Source organism: Grampus griseus (assembly GCF_964374135.1).
Source record: "Grampus griseus genome assembly, chromosome: 15".
In the NCBI taxonomy this organism is placed as follows: domain Eukaryota; kingdom Metazoa; phylum Chordata; class Mammalia; order Artiodactyla; family Delphinidae; genus Grampus; species Grampus griseus.
In genome coordinates this window covers 81,717,605-81,741,786 of record NC_139009.1, presented here as the reverse complement: position 1 = coordinate 81,741,786, position 24,182 = coordinate 81,717,605, and the positions used below count along the sequence as shown (strand labels likewise).

The 24,182-nt window shown below is 42.1% G+C and overlaps 1 protein-coding gene across 2 annotated transcripts in view; it reads left to right on the top strand.

Moving 5' to 3' along the window:
- Window positions 1-24,182, top strand: part of AFF3 (ALF transcription elongation factor 3) — a 558,275-nt gene that overhangs the window by 440,974 nt on the left and 93,119 nt on the right. For both annotated transcript variants that reach the window (XM_082672922.1, XM_082672923.1), the window contains one exon: window positions 21,932-21,972. In XM_082672922.1, coding sequence (XP_082529048.1) covers window positions 21,932-21,972 — 41 coding nt within the window. The remainder of the gene's footprint in view (window positions 1-21,931; window positions 21,973-24,182) is intronic.

The following is a 24,182-nucleotide window of genomic DNA, read 5'->3' as shown; positions in this document are numbered from 1 at the left end:
AACCACACTCACCCATGTAGCCAGCACCCAGATCAAGACACAGACATGACCAGCCTCTTGGGTCTCCCACATCCCCTTCGGGGCAGCAGCCTCCAAAAGAATAACCACTCTCCTGACTTCTAACACCGTAGGGTAATTGCGCTTGTCTCTGAAGCACAATTACATCAATAGGATCGTGAGTGCACGCTGCTGTGTCTGGCTTCTGTCGCTCAGCATTTTGTTTGTGAGACTCATGCATGATATTGCATGAAGTGAAGTTTTTTCATTTCCATTGCTGGATCCCATTCCATTATGTGCATATACTGTAATTTGCTTACCTGTCCTACTGCTGACGTACACGAGGGCGTTTAGGGCTATTGGAATAGTGCTGTTACTAACATTCTTGTACAGGTCTTTGGGGGGTGTATGGGAACATTCCTATTGGTCTGTCCCCAAGAGTAGAAGTGCTATAGGATGTTCAATTTGAGTAGACTATCCCAAACCATTTTCCCAGAATGGTTGTACCTTCTGACACTCCCACCAGCAGTATAAGAGAATTCCCATTGCTCTACATTTTCCTCACATGCTTGTCTTTTTATATTCATGAGGAATATTGTTCCGAAGGTTTCTTTTTTTGTATTGCCTTTGTCTGGTTTTGACATTAGGGCAGTGCTGGCTTATCATGTGAATTGCGAAGTGTTCCTTGCTCTTCTCTTTCTTGAAGAGATTGTATAACATTAATGTTAATTCTTCTTTAAATGTTTGTCAGAATTTTCCAGGGAAACCATGTGGGCCTGGAGACTTTTAGAAACTTACAAATTCTATTTCCTTAATTCTTAAAGGACTATTCGGATTATTTCACATTGGGTAGGTTATGGTGGTACATGCTCTTCAAGTAATTAATCCATCAGGTCATTTATGTTGTCATATTTATGTGTGTAGAGTTATGTTCCTTCATTGTCCTTTTGATGCCTGGATCTATAGTGATAGCCCCTGTTTCATTCTTGATACAGATCTTCTTTTTTTCTTTGTCAGTCTTACTAGAGCTTTATCAATTTTATTGCTCTTTTCAAAGAACTAGCTTTTTGTTTCATTGGTAGTCTCTGTCAGTTTTTCTTTTTTCAATTTCATTGCTATCTTATCTTTATTGTTCCCCTCCTCCTGCTTGCTTTGGGTTCATTTTGTTCTTTTTTTTCTAGTTTCTTGAGGGAGCTTAGATTATTGATTTGAGATTTGTCCTCTTTTATTTTTTTTTTTTTACTTTCGAAAATTGATTTATTTTGATTTTTTTTAACATCGCTATTGGAGTATAATTGCTTTACAATGGTGTGTTAGTTTCTGCTTTATAACAAAGTGAATCAGCTATACATATACATATATCCCCATATCTCTTCCCTCTTGTGTCTCCCTCCCTCCCTTCCCTATCCCACCCCTTCAGGTGGTCACAAAGCACCGAGCTGATCTCCCTGTGCTATGCAGCTGCTTCCCACTAGCTATCTATTTTACATTTGGTAGTGTATATATGTCCATGCCACTCTCTCACTTTGTCCCAGCTTACCCTTCCCCCTCCCCGTGTCCTCAAGTCCATTCTCTACGTCTGCGTCTTTATTTCTATCCTGCCCCTAGGTTCTTCATGACCTTTTTTTTTTTTTTTTAGATTCCCTATATATGTGTTAGCATACAGTATTTATTTTTCTCTTTCTGACTTACTTCACTCTGTATGACAGACTCTAGGTCCATCCACCTCACTACAAATAACTCAATTTCGTTTCCTTTCATGGCTGAGTAATATTCCATTGTATATATGTGCCACATCTTCTTTATCCATTCATCTGTCGACAGACACTGAGGTTGCTTCCATGTCCTGGCTATTGTAAATAGCGCTGCAGTGAACACTGTGGTACGTGACCCTTTTTGAATTGTGGTTTGCTCAGGGTATGTGCCCAGTCCTCTTTTATAATATAAACATTTAGTGCTGTACATTTCACTCTCATCACTGCTGTAGCCACATCTCACAAATTTTTGTATGTTGTATTTTCATTGTCAGTCAGTTCAGTGAGACATCATCCTCTTTGATGCTTTTAGAAGCATGTTGTTTTATTTCCAAGTGTTTCCAGGTTCCCTGTGATCTTACTTGTATTGATTTCTAGTTTGGTTCCATTGTGGTCTAAGTACCTATCCTGTATGATTTCAATTTTTATAAATGCATTGAGTATTTTTTATGGCCCAAGATATGATCTATGTTGGTATATGTTTTATGTGTATTCTGCTGATGGTGGGTGGAGTGTTCTATAAATGTCAGTTAGAACCTGTTGGTTGATGTTGTTGTTGAGATATTCTATATCCTTGCTGACTTTCTGTCTAGTTGCTCTATCGATTGTTGGGAGAGGAGTGTTGAAGTCTCCAACTATAATTGTGGATTTGTCTGTTTGTCCTTTCCATTCTATCAGTTTTTGCTTCACATATTTTACAGCTGTTATTTTGTGCACACACATTTGGGATTGCTACATCTTCTTGGTGGATTGACCTTTTATAATTACGTATGTTCCACTCTGGTAATCTTCTTTGCCCTGAAGTCTACTTTATCCTATATCAATGTAGCCACTGTTAGTTTCTTTTGATTAATGTTTGCATAATATAACTTTTTCCATTCTTTTACTTTCAACCTACCTATATTTGAAGTGAGTTTCTTACAGACAGCATATCCACTTTGCCAATTTCTGTCTTTTAATTGATGTACTTGGACCATTTACATTTAATGTAATTATTAGTTGATAATTAAACTGATTAACTAATATTAATTAATGTAATGTTACATTAATGGTAATTAATTATGTTAGGGCTTAAGTCTACCACTTTATTTTTCGTCTTCTGTTTGTTCTCTTTGTTTTTTCATTTTTCTGTTTTCTCTTTCCTGAATTCCTGTAGCTTCCTGGAACATTTTGTAGAATTTCATTCCTGTTTATCTATAGTATTTTTGAGTGTATCTCTTTGTATAGCTTTTTTTAGTGGCATTTCTGGGTATTACATTATATATACGTAACTCACAGCAGTTCACTGGTGATGGCATTTTATGAGTTTTCTCCCTGAGTATCCTATAACTACCTCCATCACAGAATTGATAATATGAGATTTAGTTATCTGTCTTCCTGATTTCTTGAGTGAGTGACCTGAATCTGATGCTGTGTCTTATTCATCTTTACTTCCCTATTGCATACCATGCTGACTGGCATCTAACAGGGAAGCCTCATCTTCCTGTAACCAGATGCACACAACTACCTTTGTCTTCACTCATTGTCTCCCTTCCCCCTACTATAAGAGGACACTGCCTTCCTCTTATCAAAAGTTTGTCCCATTTCCTCTCAGTTACTTGGGGACTTACTCCTTTGACTCTTTTCTGCCCCTCTTCTCCACCAGAACCACTCACTGGGTCACCAGTGACCTCAGTGGGTCTGCAGAGCACATGTACCAGGCTCTTTTCAGTCCTTTGTCTCACCAGAAGAGTTACAGCATTGAAAACTGTTAATTACCCCACTTTTATTGAGTTGTCTAATACCATACCCTCCTGGTTTGTTTCTTGCCCCTCTGGCTGTGTCTTCTCAGACTCCTTTGCTGACTGCTCCTCCTGCAGCCAATCTTGAATGTTGGAATCTTTTAGCATTTCTGATTTTTCCTCTCCACGTCCTCTCTGTCTCTCTCTGGATGATCTCATCAATTCCCATGACCTTCAATTTTTTTTTTAATAAATTTATTTGCTTATTTTATGGCTGTGTTGGGTCTTTGTTGCTGTGCACGGGCTTCTCATTGTTGTGGCTTCTCTTGTTGCGGAGCACAGGCTTTAGGCACGCAGGCTTCAGTAGTTGTGGCACGTGGGCTCAGTAGTTGTGGCACACGGGCTTAGTTGCTCCACGGCATGTGGGATCTTCCTGGACCAGGGCTCAAACCCGTGTCCCCTGCATTGGCAGGTGGATTCTTAACCACTGCGCCACCAGGGAAGCCCCAATTTTTATATACTTACAATTTCTAAAATTATACCCTCAGCTCAGAACTCTCTTGTTAACCACAGACCTATTTGACTTTTCCACTTGGATGTCTCACAAGCATTTCAAATCCAAGTTGTGCCAAACTGGAGTTCTGGTCTTTGCCACCCCTCTACCTATCCACACACAAATATGTTCCTCTTGTGACTGTTACCATTTCTAAACCTAGAACTACCAGGCACCCAGTTGTTTAAGTCTAGAAACATCGGGCTCATCCTTGACGACTCCCTATTCCTCACTCAAATGTTAATTTTATCTCTAATCCCTATAAATTCACAAATATTAGTCCATCCACCTCTTTCCATCCTGGCTAGTCTAAACCAGTCCATTCTCCCCCCTCTATAATACAACTTCCTCACAGGGATCTTTTGAAAAAGATCAAGTCAAAGCATCAAAATCAGATCAAGTCATTCCTTGGTCTAAAATCTTAAATGGGTTCGCATTTCACTTGGGGTAAAATCCAGAGCCCGTAGTTGGCCGACAGTACCCTACCCAGCTGGCTTCACTCAACGCTTCCCTTTCACTTCACACTGAGATGGTTCATGGTACTTCCACCCCATGGGTCTTCTTTCAGCTCCTCCAACAAGCCAAACTCAGCTGCCTCAGGCCCTCCATAGGCCTCTCCCCCCTGATTTTTGCCCCATTAATACCTACTCATCTTGGAAGTGCAGCATAAATTTCACTTCATCAGGGAGTCTCCAGTTATCTAACTTGGACCCCTGGTTAGTCCGTGTCACAATAACCTAAGCTTTCTTCTTAGGTCTCATCATAATTTTAGTTGTGCATTACGTTTACTTTTTTAAGTATCTCAACCAACCAGACTGGAAGTTTCCTGAGGGCAGGAACTGTATCTGGCACAGCAGAGGTGCTGGATACTTGCTGAATGGATGCATGAATGATGCATAATGTTATTGAATTGAGAGTATTTCCTGCTGGCTGTTGTCCAGTATCAAAGATGACTTTGGGTCTCCCTTTTTTTTTTTTAATTAAACACTGATTTTTTTTCAAATTAGTCCTATCCAAAGATCAAAAGTATTGACAAAGAAGAAAAAAACATAGACCCAAGGACAAAAATTGTCTGTAGATAAATACACAAATCACCTACCTATTTAGGAGAAAAGCATTTATCCAATCTCTGTAGAAATGTCAATAGTCACTTGTTAAATGTGCTTCACACCAAGCCATATTGAGGTTATAACTTTCTAGAAGGTATCTCAAACAGAAGCCTCCAAAACCAAGAGAGTGCATTTCTTCACAGCCTTCCCTTTCAAAAACTGTAGCATTTTGACTAACCTCTAGAGCTAGGATTGTGACCAGGTTTACAAAATGTGGAGGTTTAATGGAAATGGAGTCGTAATCTCATGTTTGCTCCTATAGTTTTCATACTTGATGAGGTTCAAACTAGAAACAGGACAAATGATTTGAGAATCAGATTTTGTGTCTGAGTAAATGAAGGAAGGACACAAGATATGTGTGGCAGTTGGTTTGATCTCCAGTTAAAACCTGTGGCTCTTGGTTTTAACAATTCTAGACGCCAGCGTTTCTTTGGAAGAAAGTAAAGGAGTTAGAAGATTTAAGACAAAATGATTCCTGAAGGTACTAAGTACTCAAGCCATTTTTTAAATGGATTTGGAAGGGAGAAATGAATTATATTGCCTATCTTCCCATTTAGTAAAAAAAAGAAAATGAGTTCTGGGACTTCCCTGGCAGCCCGGTGGTAAGACACCATGCTTCCACTGCAGGGGGCACGGGTTGGATCCCTGGTCGGGGTACTAAGATCCCGCATGCCACCGGGCGCAGCCAAAAAAATTAAATAAATAAAAGGCAGATTTAAGGTTATTAAAAAAAAATGAGTTCTGCCTCTCAGGTGAGGAGGGTAAGCTTGGGAGGTTGGACACAGCAAATATCTAGATGAAATTATTACCGCTAAGGCATGAGGACAGGGCCACGTGAATAAGACACTCAACAAGGAGCAGCTAAGATCGTGTCAACTGCACACAGCGTTTCAGAGATGACAGATACATAAGCGCAGGGAAGTAAGGAGAGGGGATGCAAACTAAATGGCTGTGTATGTGCCTGCAGCTTCCAGTAATTACATTATCCGTACGTATTAGGCAGTCTTTTCATTTTAATTATATAACTACATTTTTCTCTTTAAATGAGCATGGTTTATCCACTTAAACTGACAGTTTTAATTTTACAGGCAGTGATCCTGGGATATAATCTGTAGAGGGAAATTCTCCTACTGGCATCATTTACTTCTCACAATGAAGAAAAGTTACCTTTTAATCCCCAGTCAATATTTGGAGAACACACAATTCATTTAATAGATATCCAGGTAATTAGCATAAATCTGCAAGTTAAAGAGCCACTTCTTTTCTTATTCTTAACGCATGGAGTACTAATCATGTCCCTCAAAAAGAATCTCGGTCCTCTTAGAGTGACTCTAAAGCTTCGCGTCTCAAGGTGTCAGGATTATAGGTGGTGAGATTGCTCTGAGCACTGAATTGCAGTTCTTAACTGCCTTTTGTTAACGTTGGTTTCTTAAGAAGAAGCACAAGGAACATTCCCATCTCAATTTTCTGCTGTTTACCGTAGAGGTCACTGGATAAGTAACATCAGCTCTGGGTGTAATATTAAAAGCAGATTGCCAATTGTAATGGCCGCTGGTCATTTTTTTCCTTGTTCCTTTTTAATATGACAATTGCATAACAGAAAGCAGAGCTTTTCAGAAGAACCTCTGAAGCCATCAGCAGTGCGTGTCCATCCGTCACCAGATGTATTAGCCGAATGATATGCAGATGTGAAATAAAAATATAGGAGGTTTTTGCAGCCCAGCTCCACTTCCCTGGGTGTATTTTTCTTCTCAGAATCAGCTTGGTTGATGCTGAAGTTCTTGGCCTGTGAAAATTTATTACCCACTGAGTCAATCTGCATTCAGGCGGCCAAGTCTGAATAAATAGAGTCATTGTGCTTGTCTGGGACTTGTGGCCAGAGTTCATCCAGTCAGCTTGACATTCACATCCCAGGAGATTCATAAAAGCCAACACCCTGGTATGTGCTCTTGAATCCTGCCAAAATTGTGTAGAATTATATAAACAGGAGTTGAAGCAGTAATCAGGACCAGGTTTGAGGGGTGAGCTCCAAAATCAAGTTTCTCCTACATTAGAAATGAACTATATCATAGATGGGATTTGTAGCCAACAAGAGCTGAAACATTTTTCCAAAGGAGTCATTCTGAGAAGAATCTTGTATGCCTACTAAATGTAAAATATTGTGCAAGACGCTGGCTTTGTTGGTCTTGATGAATTACACATTCGTAATATTCATTAGGATAATTTAACCTCAAAAATCTAAAGGACTTTTTAAATGCTGGGAAATGCCCTGTTCTCAATGACTATACAAAAAAGTATGTATTACATATATTAAACCTAACAGCAAAAATAGAAAAAAAAAAGAGTAGTTTATGTTTTTTATAATTTTTTGTCCTGCATTAATGTTGAACCTAAGCTACCTATCCAGTTTAATTATACTGACAAGTTGGTTTCTTTCTAATATGGAAACAGCACAATAACGCTCATTGAAAACTATCAGATCTTTGTCATCTGTATGTGAAGTAATCATAATTCAAACCTTCAGGCACAGTCAGTGAAACACGAATGTTCAACAGGAGGTTTTTGCATCTTTGTTTATTTGTTTGTTTAACAGCCCTAAAGCTTACTTAAGTAATATTTTATAAATAAAATTTTACTGTCACCAGAGGCAAATGCAAAACTCTTTTAAGAAGGCCAGTTTTATTACATCATACCACTCTTTATAAACATTTGTGAGAAGCGCAGGCATTGGTGGAGATACACAAAAAAGTAGTTGTCTTTTTTTATATTAATCAACTGTCATTTCCAAAACTGAAATGGTCAGCAAACCTAAATGTCACAGAGCACAGATATACAACGGCTCACAACCCCGTCTCCTCACTTTTTTTCTCAGACCTCCTCTGGGGACCTGAGATTGATGGAGGTTTAGTTGTGTCCACTCAGCTTGGATCATAGGATGTGACTAATTTCAACCTGAGGACCCTCAGCAGATATCTGGAAAATGAGAATATTATATAAAAATTAGGAGATGATCCACTGAATTTGGGCAAACATGCAATTAACACAAAAACGGAGAATCATGGCTTTGTTAAGTTGAAGAATTCAGAGGAAGCTACATTCTGTTAAAATGTAAAATGTAAAATGTAAAAAAGCCAAGCTTTTTTAACTGTGCATATCAGTACCACCAAAATAGACTCCATTCAGAAAACAGAAGAAGGGCCATGTACCATTATTGGATAGGCATGCTCAAATACAGCTGCCAGCCGGGCTGCTGGTTGGCAGAGGAAGTGGAAATCTCCCTCCGGAGGACACTGCTATTTAACTCGGAGGAATAGCCCTTTGTCCTGTGACTTTTATGGGGTTTTTTTCTTCAGTAGCTTTTGCAGAATTGTAACCATTCAAGACTGGATGCTCCTTGGAGTCTGTGCTATCACTCGTATCCAGGCTTGGGGGCTTTCATATAGGAAAGGATTTACCTGCAGTCATTCAGGTACCTGGTCCAGATATGCACTCGGAAAATTGTGTTTGTGTTTGTGTTTTTCCAAATCTTCTCCAAGTGGGGCCGGTTATCTCAGAAGCACAGATTTTCTCAGGAGACTATCTTAACCTTTTGTTTCTACTGGAGCAAAATCATTTGCAGGAATTCAGTGCCCCTGGGCACTTGCAGTTCCATCCTGACCAGATCTGTAGCCAACAAGTTGTGCCAAGTGAAACAAGAAGCAGACCAGGGACTTTCCTGGTGGTCCAGTGGTTAAGACTCCGCACTTCCACTGCAAGGGGCATGGGTTCGATCCCTGGTCACAGAACTAAGACCTTGCATGCCACACGGTGTAGCCAAGAAGATCAAAAAACAAAGAAGTAGACCAGATGGTTTCTGAAATGTCACCAGACATGGTCCTCTTCACATAGAAAAGTGCTAGAGTGTGGGTTAGCCAGAATCTCTGTCTGTGGAGGTCTGATTCAGCAACGTGTTTCTGGGTACGTCTCCTTTCCACCTGGACTTCATTCTTAGAAGTCCAAGGCAGTTGAAGGAAGAGGGTGTGATTGCATGTTATATGTGAAAACATTTTCAGGTATAAACCATCAAGCAGTGGTCACTTGAAGGGTGAAAATCCTAATACCAATAATAGAACAATCAGAACTGCTTCAGCTTTTCTCTTACGTTATATAATTGGTTTGCAAAGTGCAATTATGAGACTCTTACCTAACCATGACAAACCTATTTTTACCTTCAAATATTGCTACTTTGTCTGACTAAAAGAGATGTTTTGCGAAAACAGAAAGCCAGACTTAGATTTTGGTAGATTTTTGTTCTTCATGCACAGGTTGCATTATTTTAACAAAACTATCAAAATAGTTATGTGACTTGCATCTTGTCTTTATGCAAAAACAAAGTAGCATTTGTATTCCACAACCTGGGCTCTGGTTGCATTCATAAGAACCAACCACCTACTGAGGCAGTGACGTTGACAATGTAAACACAGAACAAAGCAGGTCTCTGGATAACATCTATTTAGCTGCTGAATTAAACCAACCGCTAACCTAATAAACTGCTGGAATTTAAAAAAAGAAAGAAAGAAAGAAAAAGTAAATGGGACTCCACCAAAGCATTGTATGAAGGTAAAGTAAGGATTCTATTAAAAGCTCCAAAAGGCATTGGGCAAACCCACCAAAGTGGGGAGTGAGCAATCCCAGTGTCCACCTGCTCTGCCAAAGATGAGAGTTATTACTGGGCCACGTCATCTTGGCTGTGCTCGAAGTCTGGCCTGTACTGAAATAGCACTGTGAGAAGAGTTGCAGGAGTGTGTGGCTGACCAAAGCCCTGAGGAGCAGGCCAGAAAGCCAGGCAGCCACGTAGAGCCTGCGGGGCCTGGATTGCATCACCCTGCACGCTCCCAATTTAGCCTCCCATTCCCAAGAACCAGGAATTGCAATCCATGCACTACCTGTAGCCTGTCTCCAGGCAGCTCAGCTGCCATTCGTTGGTCCTTCTTGTTTGCTTTCAATGTGACGTTGACAAGCACGTGCACGCACACACACGCACGGGCCCACGCACACACACGGACTCATTCACATGGAAGGTGTTATTGCCTTGCCAGCGCTCTGTCCCAGAATCCAAAAGCTTCTGCCGTTCTCACAGATCTGAGAGTTGACAGCCGAGCTGGGATCTTTTGCCTTCATCCAACAGCACCAGACCTGACTCAGGCAGGCACTTCCTTTACATGTGTAGTCCTGTCATAGTGAGCCCTGGAGGTAAAAAGAATTCTTCCCTGGGAGTTTCGGGCAAGCTCTAAATGACCCGTATGTTTCTGCCTGTAAACTGCTTGAAGAGTCAAGATTAGTCTCAAAAACCTAAAGCCGTCCTGTCTTCTTTGCAAACATCTAAGAGACGACTCCTTGCTGCTTCTGCATTAGCATCCCCAGAGGAAGCTTGCCCCCCGTGTCTGTTTACATCTGCTCATCATCCCACCAGTCCTCTTTGGCTGGGATTGGCAGAATCCAAAATGTATCTGGTCCCCTTCCCTTCAATCTCTGCCCTGAAGAGTCCACAGCCCGGCAGAGGCAGGACCGGGGTGCTCTGTGGTACTTCACTGGCCTGGTTCCCTTACCTACCGACTCTGACCATGAGGAAGCCAACTTCCCTAAACCTCTGTTCCAATATCTTAATGTCAGTAGACAAAAATGCTAAAGTGGATTAATAGAAAATATTTTAAAAACAAACCACCCCATCAAAAAATGGGCAGAAGATCTCCATAGACATTTCTCCAAAGAACACATACAGATGGCCAAGAAGCCAATGAAAAGATGCTCATCGTCGCTCATTATTAGAGAAATGAAAATCAAAACTACAATGAGGTATCAGCTCACCTTACCCTGGTCAGAATGACCATCCTTAAAAAGTCTACAAATAATAGATGCTGAAGAGGGTGTGGAGAAAAGGGAACCGTCCTACACTGTTGGTGGGAATGTAAATTGGTGTAGCCACTATGGAGAACAATATGGAGGTTCTTTAAAAAACTAAAAATAGCGTTACCATATATCCAGCAATCCCACTCCTGAACATATATCTGGAAAAGATGAAAACTCTAATTCGAAAAGATATATTCTCCCCAATGTTCATAGCAGCACTATTTACAACAGCCAAGATATGGAAGCCACCTAAGTGTCCATCAGTAGATGAATGGATAAAGACGATGTGGTACATGTACACAATGGAATACTACTCAGCCATAAAAATGACTGAAATAACGCCATTTGCAGCAACATGAATGGACCTAGAGATTATCATACTGAGTGAAGGAAGTCAGACAGAGACAAATATTATATGATATCTTTTATATGTGGAATCTAAAAAATAATACAAATGAGTTATTTACAAGACAGAAACAGACTCACAAACATAGAAAACAATCCTGTGGTTACCAAAGAGTAAGGGGGGAAAGAGAAATTACTAGTATGGGATTAACAGATAGTCACCACTATATGTAAAATAGATTGACTCCCCTGGTAGCACAGTGGTTAAGAATCCACCTGCCAATGCAGGGGACACGGGTTCGAGCCCTGGTCCAAGAAGATCCCACATGCCGCGGAGCAACTAAGCCCACGTGCCACAACTACTGAGCCTGTGCTCTAGAACCCGCGAGCCACAACTAGTGAAGTCCGCATGCCTAGAGCCCATGCTCCGCAACAAGTGAAGCCACCACAGTGAGAAGCCCGCACACTGCAATGAAGAGTAGCCCCCACTCGCCGCAACTAGAGAAAGCCCGCGTGCAGCAATGAAGACCCAACACAGCCAAAAATAAAATAAATAAATTAAAAAAAAATAAAATTAAATAGATGAACAACAAGGATATACTGTATAGCACAGGGAACTATATTCAATATCTTGTAATAACCTATAATGAAAAGGAATCTGAAAAAAATACATATACATATGTGTGTATATATTTATATATACATATATGGCTGAATCACTTCGCTGTACACCTGAAACTAACACAATGTTGTAAATCACCTATATTTCAATTTTAAAAAGAATTTATATTACTATAAATAGATATTAGTGTAAAACCATTAAACTGTACATCTTAACATCTCCCCCCCCCCTCCTCTTCCCCTTCTCCCCAGAAATGTTCTTTATTTACATTGCTGGAACTTTTTTTAGGCTTATTTAGGTAATAAAAGGAGAGGAGTACAGGAAGAAGCCAGAAAACTGATTTATCTAAGCAAAGGCAAGGAGCTAATGATAGAAGAATAGATCTAGAAGTCAGAGGAGGAAGTGAGAATGGTGAGCTGGTAATCTAGGGGAGAGACTAAGGAGGCAGAGAGAGAAGAAAGATTAATAATTTACCACCTGCCCAGCAGGGGTCACATAGAGTAAAACAGTCCCTTGTATAGTACCTGGATAGAAGCTTTTACTGAAAAATGCCACAAGGAAAGAAGTGAATTTCTTACAAGGAAGCAGGTACATAGAGAGTGCCATTTTGATTTTGAACAAAATAATAGTTCAGCAAAGGTTTGTCAGATTCTCTCATCTAAAAGGGTAATTGGCAGCTGAAGGGTGATGCCTGTTTAAAAGCAAAAGACTGCCTTGTTCATTTCTTTAAAAATAATAATTAAAAAAAAAATTTGTAATTGTACTAACAGAAGCTCGAATAAACTTTAGAATCTGTTAAAGACTAAAGCCCGGTTGTCCCATCCTCTGACACAAATCGTTTTTGGAATGAGACCAAATTGAATGAATGAATGAGATAAAAGCTAATCCGTTATACCTCAGGGATTCAGGAGGGGCACCATTATGGCTTGGTCACCTAGTGACATTATATTCGTCAAGCATTTACGTGCCTTGTGCTATCGGTTGGACCTTGTACCAAACATTGTTCAGTCATGTAACTGGTACCCACTTCCTATTCTCAAGGAGCTGGTGTCTAGCCTCCCTAAGTCCAGTCCTTTATGGGGTAAATGTCCAGATGACCAGGTAGAAGAAGCTACTTGCCATGGGACAGTGACGCCACAGCTCTTGAAGCACAAGTTGCTCCCCAGGACCTATACTGGGGCTGAATGTCACCCAGCTCACTTCTCCCTCCCAGCACCCACACTTATAACCTCATGCACAGCCATGGATCTTCCTACCACCACCCGCCCACTTCAGACTGACCTCTTACCACCTCCACACCAGCTACCCCTGGTGCACAGACATCCTCCAGGAATCCACTGGGATCCTCTGACCCATAATATTGCCCACATGGCAGTCAGTATGGCCCATCACTCAGGGTGCCTGATACCGTCCATACCCTCAGTGGGACCCTGGCCTGCTGGGAGGACTCTGACATCAATCACTGTGGGTGAGGGACAGCCCCCGGGGCATGTACTCACACCATCCCCACACCTTCCCTTCTTTCTCCTAGCTCGTAGCGGCTGCCCCCCGAGTTTTCTGTTTTGATGGCAAAAGCCTCCAGGGCCTGGAAGCAGAAGGGACCACGTGGTAGATGTCACCAATTATTCATAGTGTTATCTCTAGAATAAAATGTCCTGGAAATGCCCAGTGAAGACAAGAGCGCCTCCTTTAATAATCCCTCTCAGGAGATTTGAGTTGCCAAATTTGGGCAGCCCCCAACCTCAAATAATGCCCCCAAATCAGTCAATTGGAACCGGAATCCGAATTATGAGATAACGTTATCCAGCAAACCATCTGGTGTCATCGACCTTAATCAGCACTTCCCATAGGATATACTAGGTACTAATAAATGTCTGTTATTGTCTTTATCAAATTTCTGGTAGACACGTGCAAATCTAAGCCACACAGTTAAAATAAAACAACCAGTCAAAATTTCTCTAAAGAGAAATGTGTACCCTAGTTTTTCAAGATAGTAAAATAGAGAAAGAATATACAGCTAAGGGGGAAAAAATGTATTTCAACAAAGCTCTGAAATTGGAGCCATGGCAGAGAGTAACATTTGTTATCACCGGAAGTTACCTACTCATGTCCTACTGGCGAATCACACGGCAGGTGCTGTCCGTCAGCAGGAAGCTCTTTCCGGCGGAGGGAGGATGAGCTGGGATCTCCGCCTTCAGTGATCTTCAAGGAACTTGAATTTTTAGCCAAGACTAAAATTTCCGTGAAGCAGATGGCAAGCTCCCCAGGAAAGAAGAGAACCCAGCGCTAAGCCATGTTCTAGACCAGGAGCTCTGAGAGCAGAGGGTCAACAAGAGCTTGAGCGGTCGAGGCAAGCTTCATGAGAAGGACCTTGGGTTGTAGGCAGACTCAAAAGAGAAAGAGGACGAACTGGAGAGAGAACAGGAGAAGCACTGGCTTGATTTAAAGAGACACCAAGAGTCGCAGTGATTTGTCCACCGCTGACCCCCGTTCAGCTGTTTGCTTACATTATTGGCAGGTTCCTCAGCCCCTGAATTTCTGTCCTCTAATCCTGATCTTGTTTATATTTGTAGAGTCATCTTTATTAGAACTGACCATACATTGTGCCCCAAAAAAGCAGGGTTTTCTCCCCTTGTCCCTGACTCCCACTGGGTTAGCATCCCCTTTCACTCTCAGAACTGTTCTTATTTGGATAGAACTATTCTTATTTGGATGATAAATTATATTGTCCTCCCTGACTCTGCCTGACCCCTGTAGAGTACTGGATAAGGTCAAAGTCCACTGAACAAAATGCTTCCTAGACAGCATTTCTAGGAATCCGAAAATGCAAAGTACTCATGACTGAGGGAAAAAAAAAAAAAAAGACCAGAAATAGAGTCTTTCCTTTGTCTTACAAATGTTCCTAAATGGGTTGTAAAGCACCAAATGGATGTTCACAACATAAAAATACTCATCAACGGGGACCAAAATGAAAAACAACAACATAAAAGTTAACGAAACATAAAATATGCTAATAGAGGTAGAAGGAAATTAAACAGGGAAATAAGTTAATAAATAACAAGTCTTAACTTGAAGAAGAATGACAAGAAAAAAGTAAGGCCTCACCAGCCAGAATTCCTAGAAAGACAGGTGTGCCCCTATAAATTTCACAGCCTTCTTCCAATAACAGCAAAACACAAATGAAGTAAGATAAGCTGTGATAGTATTTATTCAGGTAATTAAACGTGGAGACAGTGTCCTAACACAGGTGAAGCAATGTGATTACAATCACTGCTGCAGTGATACCTCCTTGACTGTCAGTGTCATAAACCTGATACTGTGTGTAGCAGAGATGGAGGTCAATCCCACATGGAGTGCGGAAACAAAGATGTGTTCTAACCAGCTGTCTCCTGGATCTTCTTCTCTTAGAACAATAGCAAAATGTAGATCCAGAAAATCAAGCCATCTGTCTTCTTATGACTGTCATTTGTCAAAAACATATGGACGTTGTGTACTTAATTATCATTTAGCAGCTTTAATCTCAAATCCAACCGTCTGTTTAACATCCGCACTTGACTTCCCATAAACAACTTGAACTTCACACACCCAAACTTTTTTGGGAGACGGGGGAGAGAGCATAGCATTTTGGAAATACAATTTTTCAAGGTTACTTTCCATTTACAGTTATTACACAATATTGGCTATATGTTATACAATACATGTTATACAATACATCCTTGAGCCTATCTTATACCCAGTACTTTGTACCTCGCACTTCCCCACCCCTGTAATGCGCCCCCCCCCCACCACTGGTAACCACTAGTTGTTCTATATCTGAATCTGTTTCTTTTTTGTTATATTCACTAGTTTCTTGTATTTTTTAGATCCCACATATAAGTGAGATCATACAGTATTTGTCTTTCCCTGTCTGACTTACTTCGCTAAGCATAGTGCTCTCCAGGTCCATCCATGTTGCTGCCAATGGCAAAATTCTTTTCTTTTTATGGCTGAGTAGTATTCCATTGTAAATACACACCACATCTTCTCTATCCATTCATCTGTTGATGGCCACTTAGGTTGTTTCCATGTCTTGGCTGTTGTAAATAGTGCACCTGTGAACACTGAGGTGTATGTGTCTTTTCAAAGTAGAGTTTTTTACACCCAAACCTAAGCTCTGCCTTTGTCCTGCTCCTGCACCCGTCTTGCCCATCAGTGACTCTCGGTCTGTACAAGGTGCTCAAGCCAGGAACCTGGGACTCATTCCTGACGCCTCCCCTACTTCCCACGTTCAATCAATCACCAGTTCCCTCAACCCTACCTCCAAAATGTAGCATGAACTTTCTCCACCTCCACCGCTACCGTGCCCTTCTCTCTCCTGGATCACTGCAGATGACCTTCAACTTTGCCCCTTCCTGCCCCAATCCATTCAACACACAAAGGCCAGAAGGGAATTTGAAAAGTGTAAGTTGAGGCTTCCCTGGTGGCACAGTGGTTAAGAATCCACCTGCCAGTGCAGGGGACACGGGTTCAAGCCCTGGTCTGGGAGGATCCCACATGCCGTGGAGCAGGTGGGCCCGTGCACCACAGCTGCAGAGCCTGCGCTCTAGAACCCAAGAGCCACAACTGCTGAGCCCCCGTGCTACAACTACTGAAACCCGCATACCTAGAGCCCGTGCTCTACAACAAGAGAAGCCCGTGCACCGCAATAAAGAGTAGCCCCTGCTCGCCGCAACTAAAGCCCACGCGCAGCAAGGAGGACCCAGTGTAGCCATAAATAAATGAATGAATGAATAAATAAATAAATAAAATAAAAGTGTGGGTCATTGCCTCACTGCCTACTCTTTTTTTTTTTTTTTTTTTTTTTTTTGTGGTACGCGGGCCTCTCACTGTTGTGGCCTCTCCCGTTGCGGAACACAGGCTCCAGACTCGCAGGCTCAGCAGCCATGGCTCACGGGCCCAGCCAATCCACGGCATGTGGGATCTTCCCGGACCGGGGCATGAACCCATGTCCCCTGCATCAGCAGGCGGACTCTCAACCACTGCGCCACCAGGGAAGCCCTTTTTTTTTAATTACATAGATTCATCGGAAGTTGCAAAGAACGTACAGGCAGGTCCCATATATCAGGGGTCCACGGCCTGTTATGAACCAGGCCGCACAGCAGGAGGTGAGTGGTGGGCAAGCGAGCAAAGCTTCATCTGCCACTGCCCATCGCTGCCCATCGCTGCCCATTGCTCATATTACCTCCTGAACCATCCCCCCTGCCCCCGGTCCTTGGAAAAGTTGTCTTCCATGAAACCAGTCCCTGGTGTCAAAAAGGTTGGGGACTGCTGCCATATATCCTTCACCCAGCTTCCCCTCATGTAAACGTTTCAGTGACTTCTTATTGCTGTGGATAATGTCCAAAATCCTTAACTTGACCTCCGAAGCCCTTGGGACCTGCCACTGTCCCCACCACTCACTGACCTCCCTGACAGCAACCTTCCTGTAGTTCCTCCACTGACCAGAGATCTAGGCCTGCCTTGGGCCTCTGCTCCCGAACACTTTTCCCTTCCTTCCTTCCCCATTCCTACTTCTCTCATTCAGTAACTCTTCTTTGCCCTCCTTGTGGCAGCTTTGTTATCCCTTCCTTAGTGAACCTTCCTTGAGCACTCATTCCAAAAGAGGTCCCTTCACATTCTGTCCTCTTTGGTCATAGCCCTTGTCTAGATCCAGGATCTAGAATGCTTGTGTGTGTTTAACTTTTCATGTCTGGCTCACGTGTAGACTCCAAGTACAATGTGGCAAAAGCTTTGTCCGCTTTGACTGTCACCCAAGCAGAGCCCAGGCCCTGCACTTGATAGGTACAGCAGTTGGCTTTATGGAGCTGTCCACGTGGTATTTCTGTTTCTATCAAGTAAGAAAGAAACTGGATTATGCTAAGACCCCTCTGAATTCTAGCCTCTTCCCTTTGCTTTCTCCCCCTCCAATATCCATGAACTTGTTCTACGCTCGACCCAGTTACAGTAAGGGCACTTAACTTCCTCTTTGATTTCCCCTCAGTAACAGATTGTGACTGGTAATTCATTTAGCGTATGTTGAAACCTGCAAGTCTACTGATTAGGTTCCCAAGCGCCCAGCTTGCTGTGATAAAGACAGAGAAAACATGTCATCTCTCAAAGAGAACCTGGAAAATAATTATTTCTGGCAGAGAACTTGTTTTGTCTCACAGACTTACCCTTCAGAGTCATTCATGAATGAGTAATGAACTCAGGAAGGATCAGTGACGCATTGTCTTAAGGCTTCAATCTGTTTTGCTGAGAACTGAATAAAAAAGTCACAAGAGGAGACGATGATTTAGAAAGAGAAATATGGTTGCTCTAACATACAAGTCTTGAAAGAAGGAAATTGGGAAATTCATCTAGTTTTCTACGAGTAGTTTTTCACGTTTCAATCATGAGTCACCTAAGTAATTTTTTTCTCTGCTATTTCATTCCAGTGTTTATTTTATTATTTTCCAACAGTAAAATAAAATAGTGTGCAACAGCCAAAGTTTATTTTAAGAGAGGAGGCAGTAAGAAAAAGGTGGTGGTGGTGGTCTTTGCTTTGGTATATAACATACAATTTTAATGCCGTTAAGTTTGTTTTTTTTTCCCTCAAGGAGTTATTTAAAGCATTTAATATAGTCTCATCTCCTTTTTGATGGGTGATGAGTCCTCCTCTGTAAAGTTCTGAATGATGTAGAATAACAACAAATTAAATAGAACAATCAAAAGCAGGCATTAAAAATAGTAGTGCAGGCAGTCGTGTGGCAGATTGAAGGGTGAGGGTCACAGAAAGACATGCATGATGTCTCAGCCCAGAAGGCCCTTTTGGTCCCAGCATCGTGTCCATCGGCTAAAGGAAAGCTTCCAACTCAGCTTACATTAGAGGACTGTTCCCAGCTTCCAACTCAGCTTACATTAGAGGACTCACCGATGTCAGTCCTAGGGAGTTATTCTCAGCAGGTACCACCACCTGGGATGCGTCAATTCGCAGGCATTCTAGTGATGGTCGGGCATCTGAGTTTCTTGTTTGGGGTTTGTTTTGCTTTGCTTTTGCTTCTTAAATCATCTTCTTATAGACTGCACATCAACAAGCACTGTGTTTCCTTATCACAAAAGTCAGCGGGAAGTATTTGCAGGCAGGAGAGAAGAGAATCAATAGACTTAAAAAAAAATTGACATCCAGGGCTGGACGAAAATTCAGGTGCCATGTGAGAGATTCCTATTGACCTTTTAGTCACATCTCGTGATTTTTGTTATTCCGGGAGGAGTCTGTCTCCAGTGCCTCCTGCTGAGATGATGAGAGGCTGTGCTGATAATACCTGCCATCTTTCCTTCGGGGAGTTCCAAACACTTTTTGTATATTTAGCCAAACACATTGTGTATTTACTAGAGAGTGAAGTTCTTTTCAAGGATAACTGCCGAAAGTGGAAAGCGATCTTGCTGTGTGAGGGAGAACGCTTTAGGAGATGAACCTGGGAACAATGACAGCTGCCTGTCACCTGCCGGGTGCTTTTCGTGAACCTGCTCCTGGGGTGGCCCTCGGGAGAGCACAGACAAAGGAGAGAGAGGAGAGGGCAGGGAGTGCTGTCCAGGCCTTCCTTGACTTCTCACCTCTTCCCCCTGCCACATTCGACCCCCTCAGGTGTCCCCGCAAAGAGAAAGCGCTGTAGTTCTTCTTCTCTGTCTTGAACGAATCATGTTCGTTCAATGCCAGGTCACTTGGGCTGTCGTTCCCTGGAATCCAGGCAAGAAGGAGGGGACCCCTGCCCCTTGGATTGTCCACAGTAGCCTAGACCTTGACTGGCTCCCTCAGCCTCCATTTGGAGAAGGAAAGGGTAGTTTGGAAACTGAGACCTGGGTCGAGGACCAGACTCCAGGTCCATAATATAAATGTAAGGCAGAACCTGTCCCAGAATGTAAGACTCTCAATTCCCTGTTGAACAGATTTTATGCTTTCTCCTAACTCACTGTGGTTGCGTCCCTTGTGGAATTATCTAAGTTTCTCTTACTAATTTATTTTCCAATCCTGGTGCCAGGCCCAGGAGCTCATGTTCCCTGGGTTCTGTCTTTGAGATCTGCCTTTCATCGCTACTTTGCTGCAGCATCTCCACAGAGACACCCTTGCTATTTGAAGGGGACAGTTCCTGATTGTACAAGGGGACCCTGCCGACGTTTGAAAAGTGTTAGCATCCCTGGGGCCAGGCACTAAATGCCAGTAGTGATCCCCTCGTGAGTGTGACACGCAGAAACACACTCAATTCCAGATGCTCCGGGGGTTGGGGGGAGGGTAGCCCAGGTGAGAACCACTGCCAGGGGCTTGGACAGGCCCTTCCTCCGCCGTCTAGTCCAGGACCACCAGTGCCTCTTCTCGCCTGACCACATTTCAGTGGGAAGGGTCCCCTAAGTGATTCGTTCGTTGATGTTTACTCTGCAGATATTTCCAGAGCACCTGCTAACAGCTCCACACCCTGTTTGAGGAGCTGTAGGTCCACCAGCCATTAGTCACCACTCACGTCTGCCCCTTCGTAGCTCTGTCCTATCTTCATCTGTTTATTTGCATGTTACTTCATAACTGTCTGCCAGTCATCCCTGGACCTCTCTTCTGACTCCCTCCCTGGGGACTCAGCTTGTCCAGGACAGTGACCACTTCTGCTTTGGCTTTTTTCCCCTCTGAAACCCCAGAGCAATCATCTTCATGTAGTAGGAATTCAGTAAGTGTTGGTCTGACTGCGTGATCCAAGGATATGCAACCGTCGCCAAGGGTATATTTCTTTTCTGTAATAGAGATAATGGTTCTGATGTGTCGTTTTTTCTAATCTGAAGATTCTATTTTGTCTGCCACCCACCTGCAATGAGGAATAGCGTGGGAAACATTGGTATCCCTGGTAAACAGTAAATTTGACATATGTCATGTACGAGGTGAAGACTGACTCTGAACACTCCTTATTTCCTACGTGCATCCTGAGGAGGCCTTGGTCTTCGAGGCCGTGCCTTGATCCCCTCCCAATTGTGACTTCTCGGTCAGAGAAGTCTTTTTCTGCCTTCCGTAGATTCAGAGTGCTTGGCGGCATAAGGCAAACAGACAAAAAAATAGGACAGACGACGAAAGGAAAGTGAGTGCAAAACTTGGAGAATCTGAGGGAGCAGTGGAGGCCTTCTTATTTCCTTTCTTCTTTTAATTTTTATAGTATGGAAAATTTCAAACACACAATAATTCCCAGAATACTATACCATTCCTCCTGTGTTCTTGTCACCTAGCTTCAACAGTTATCAACCCAAGGCCATCTCATTTCATTTCTATGCCTACCTACTCTCTCTTCCCTCCAATTGTATTATTTTAAACCCCAGCATCATGTAATTGTATTCATAAGTATTTCAGTATGAATCTCTAAAAGACTCTTTATAAAAACATTGCCACAGTTATGTTCCTGTGTCTAAAACATAGCAGCAATCTCCTAATATCATCACATAGCGAGTCAATGTTCCAATATCCAATTGTGATGCTTTTATCAATAAATCTGAAAACCAGGTCCAGAATTATAGCTGCGTAGGAAAAGAAGCTGCAAAGGAACCAAGACAGATCTTTTCCTTACAGGAAAGTAGAATAAAGCAAATGGTAAAAGGGAATTCCGGAAGTAAAAGTGAAACAGCTCTGATCAGTACCACGTCTCCTGAGACCTGTCCAACCTCACCTGTGCAGTATGTCCAGTCTCCTCAAGCTCACCCCCTGGTGGCAAGTGTGACCCATGGGGGCTTCCCTTAACTCTTCAGAAATATTCGTTTCCTAACACGAGAGGATTCTCTACTGTGTTATTAGTAGTTTCATATTTGGCCACCTGTCAGAAGTGTGGGTGACACAGAGTTTCTTTTTAAGTATTGATTGAGCACATAATTTTAAAGTCAGCATATTAAATAAACATCTCTGCCCTTTCTTCCAGCAGGCAGCCCAGAGAACGGCTCTCCACGCTCTGTCTGACAGGTACATTTTGTCATTTTTATGAACTATAAATTACTTTATGAAACATTGAGCCCTATTTACTGTGGCATATAATTCATAATCGGATTTTGTCCCTAAAGTGTCTGTGAACTGGGATGTTAAACATTTTGCATGCTTCAATTTGTCATGCATGTGTGGAGTTTATTACTGCAAAAATCGCCTTGTTGTATTTCATAGAAAGTATGAAGAATCCCTTGTTGTACAATGAAACAGGAGACAGGAAATTTGGAGGGAAAGTCCTGAATGGTGCAGTAAATTCTGAACTTTGGAATTGGTTGAGATCTGAGCTCATTTTTCAACAATAAGTACTTCATTTATTCTGGGGTGTTGTCTTCAGACTTCTCTTCCACATCATTTCCCCGAGAGCTGTCTGTCTTCTGATGCGATTCTCTCTCGAACTTTACTTTATGCGCGGAACCCAATTCATGGTGCTGTGCGTGCCTGACTTTTGACTCCTTGCTCTGGCTTGTTTTTCCTAACTTGTGTTATTGAATGAGATATGTAAAGTTAATCAGTAAACATACTCCAGCTGTATTTCACATCTTCCTTTGCCTATAAGACTGTTTGAAAGTATTTGAATGGGCATATATAAAGTTACTTTCTAGAATAGAGCAGACCATCTCTTGGTTTGGGTTGGTCTTTGATTTCTCATTTGCCAAAGTGTGTGTGTGTGTGTGTGTGTGTGTGTGTGTGTGTTTTAAAGAACCATCAGGAGGTAAAGATGAAGCTTTGTTTTCTCTCCACAAGTGAGGTTCTCACAGGGCTGGAAACAGCCGGAGGAGCTGTTCCCCTCAGCGGGCTGGCAGGCATCTCGGCATTGTCTAGCTACCACCGCCCCCCTCCCTTCCTTCCCAGCTCTCTTCTGTGGAATGAGCAATAATTGACTATGTAAACCAGCTCAGTTCAGTGCTTCTCCAAGGTGAAACCTGTCACTTAGGCGAATTATCTGTGCTCATGGATGAAAAGCGTTTTCTCGATGGTGGCAGCCTGAGCCCAAGTGTTTTGATTTCAATTGAAAAGCCTTCCCCATGACAACCACACAAGCCTGTGGGCTCTAAGAGTGGCTGCCACGTGATCTTCTGGGGTTGCTTCTGGGATTCTCGCACAAGCTGATAACTGTACTGCTTCTGAGTCTGTTGGTAGAAAGAAGAGAGACTCCGGATCACAACACACTTAAAATCTGACACATTAATTCTTTTCCTCTACATATTTCTTTTTTCCCTTTGACTTTTCTTCTTCAGTGATTCCTTCAACAAAATGCATTGAGAAGCAAGAGAAAGCCCTCAGTTGACAATATTATGCCACTGCCAGTGGTGACGAGGTTTCTTTTTGGGGTGGTAAAAATGGTGTAAAATTAGATTATGGTGAAGACTTCACAACCCAGTAAATATACTAAAAACAACTGAATTGCATGCTTTAAATGGGTGAGCTTTATGGTATATAAATTACATTTCAATAATGCTACATATCTAGACACAAAATATCTTTATAGACTTTGGTAGAATGAATCAAGAACCATTTTTAAAAACATGGACTCCCACTGAAGACATGATTGTAGGTACAAAGACAAGTCATCAGAAACTAGGACCGGTATATTCTAAGGCTTCTCCCCAAAAGATACAGGACTTTGTCCTGGGTAGAAAATGTGCATAGATTTTCATGATGCGCAATGCTATTACCTTTGACATTTTCTGATCTTCTCTCAAAAACCCCTCCTGAAGCCCAATAATTAATTGACTAGTAAGTTAGTATCTTAGCCCTTGTTCTTATATAACCACTTAGTGCAGATACTGTGAGGAAAAAAAAGTTCATTCCCTAGAAACAGAAAAACAGAGGTTCCCATTGTCCCTGCTCTTCTAACGAATTTCCCTGTCTTCAAACGTAACTGAGCATTTCCCTCTAAATCTTAACAGTTTTTCTGTTCACAATGGGAGGAACTCAGCGCCTTTCAAAGTAATGGGCTGACTTTGCCTACTATTCTAGCAATGCAGTTGTGTAAAGCTACTTCTCTGTGCTTTTCCTATTTTATGTTTTCCATTAATTCAGGACCACTTGTGTATTTCCATGAGTGAGAAGTCTCTGTAATTGTTGGGCGATACAATTAAAAACCCTTCTTCAAAATAAGGACTTGTAACACCTACTGAATTAATTGGATTCATGTTTTCTAGTTTCTTCAATTAGAGAACGCTCAC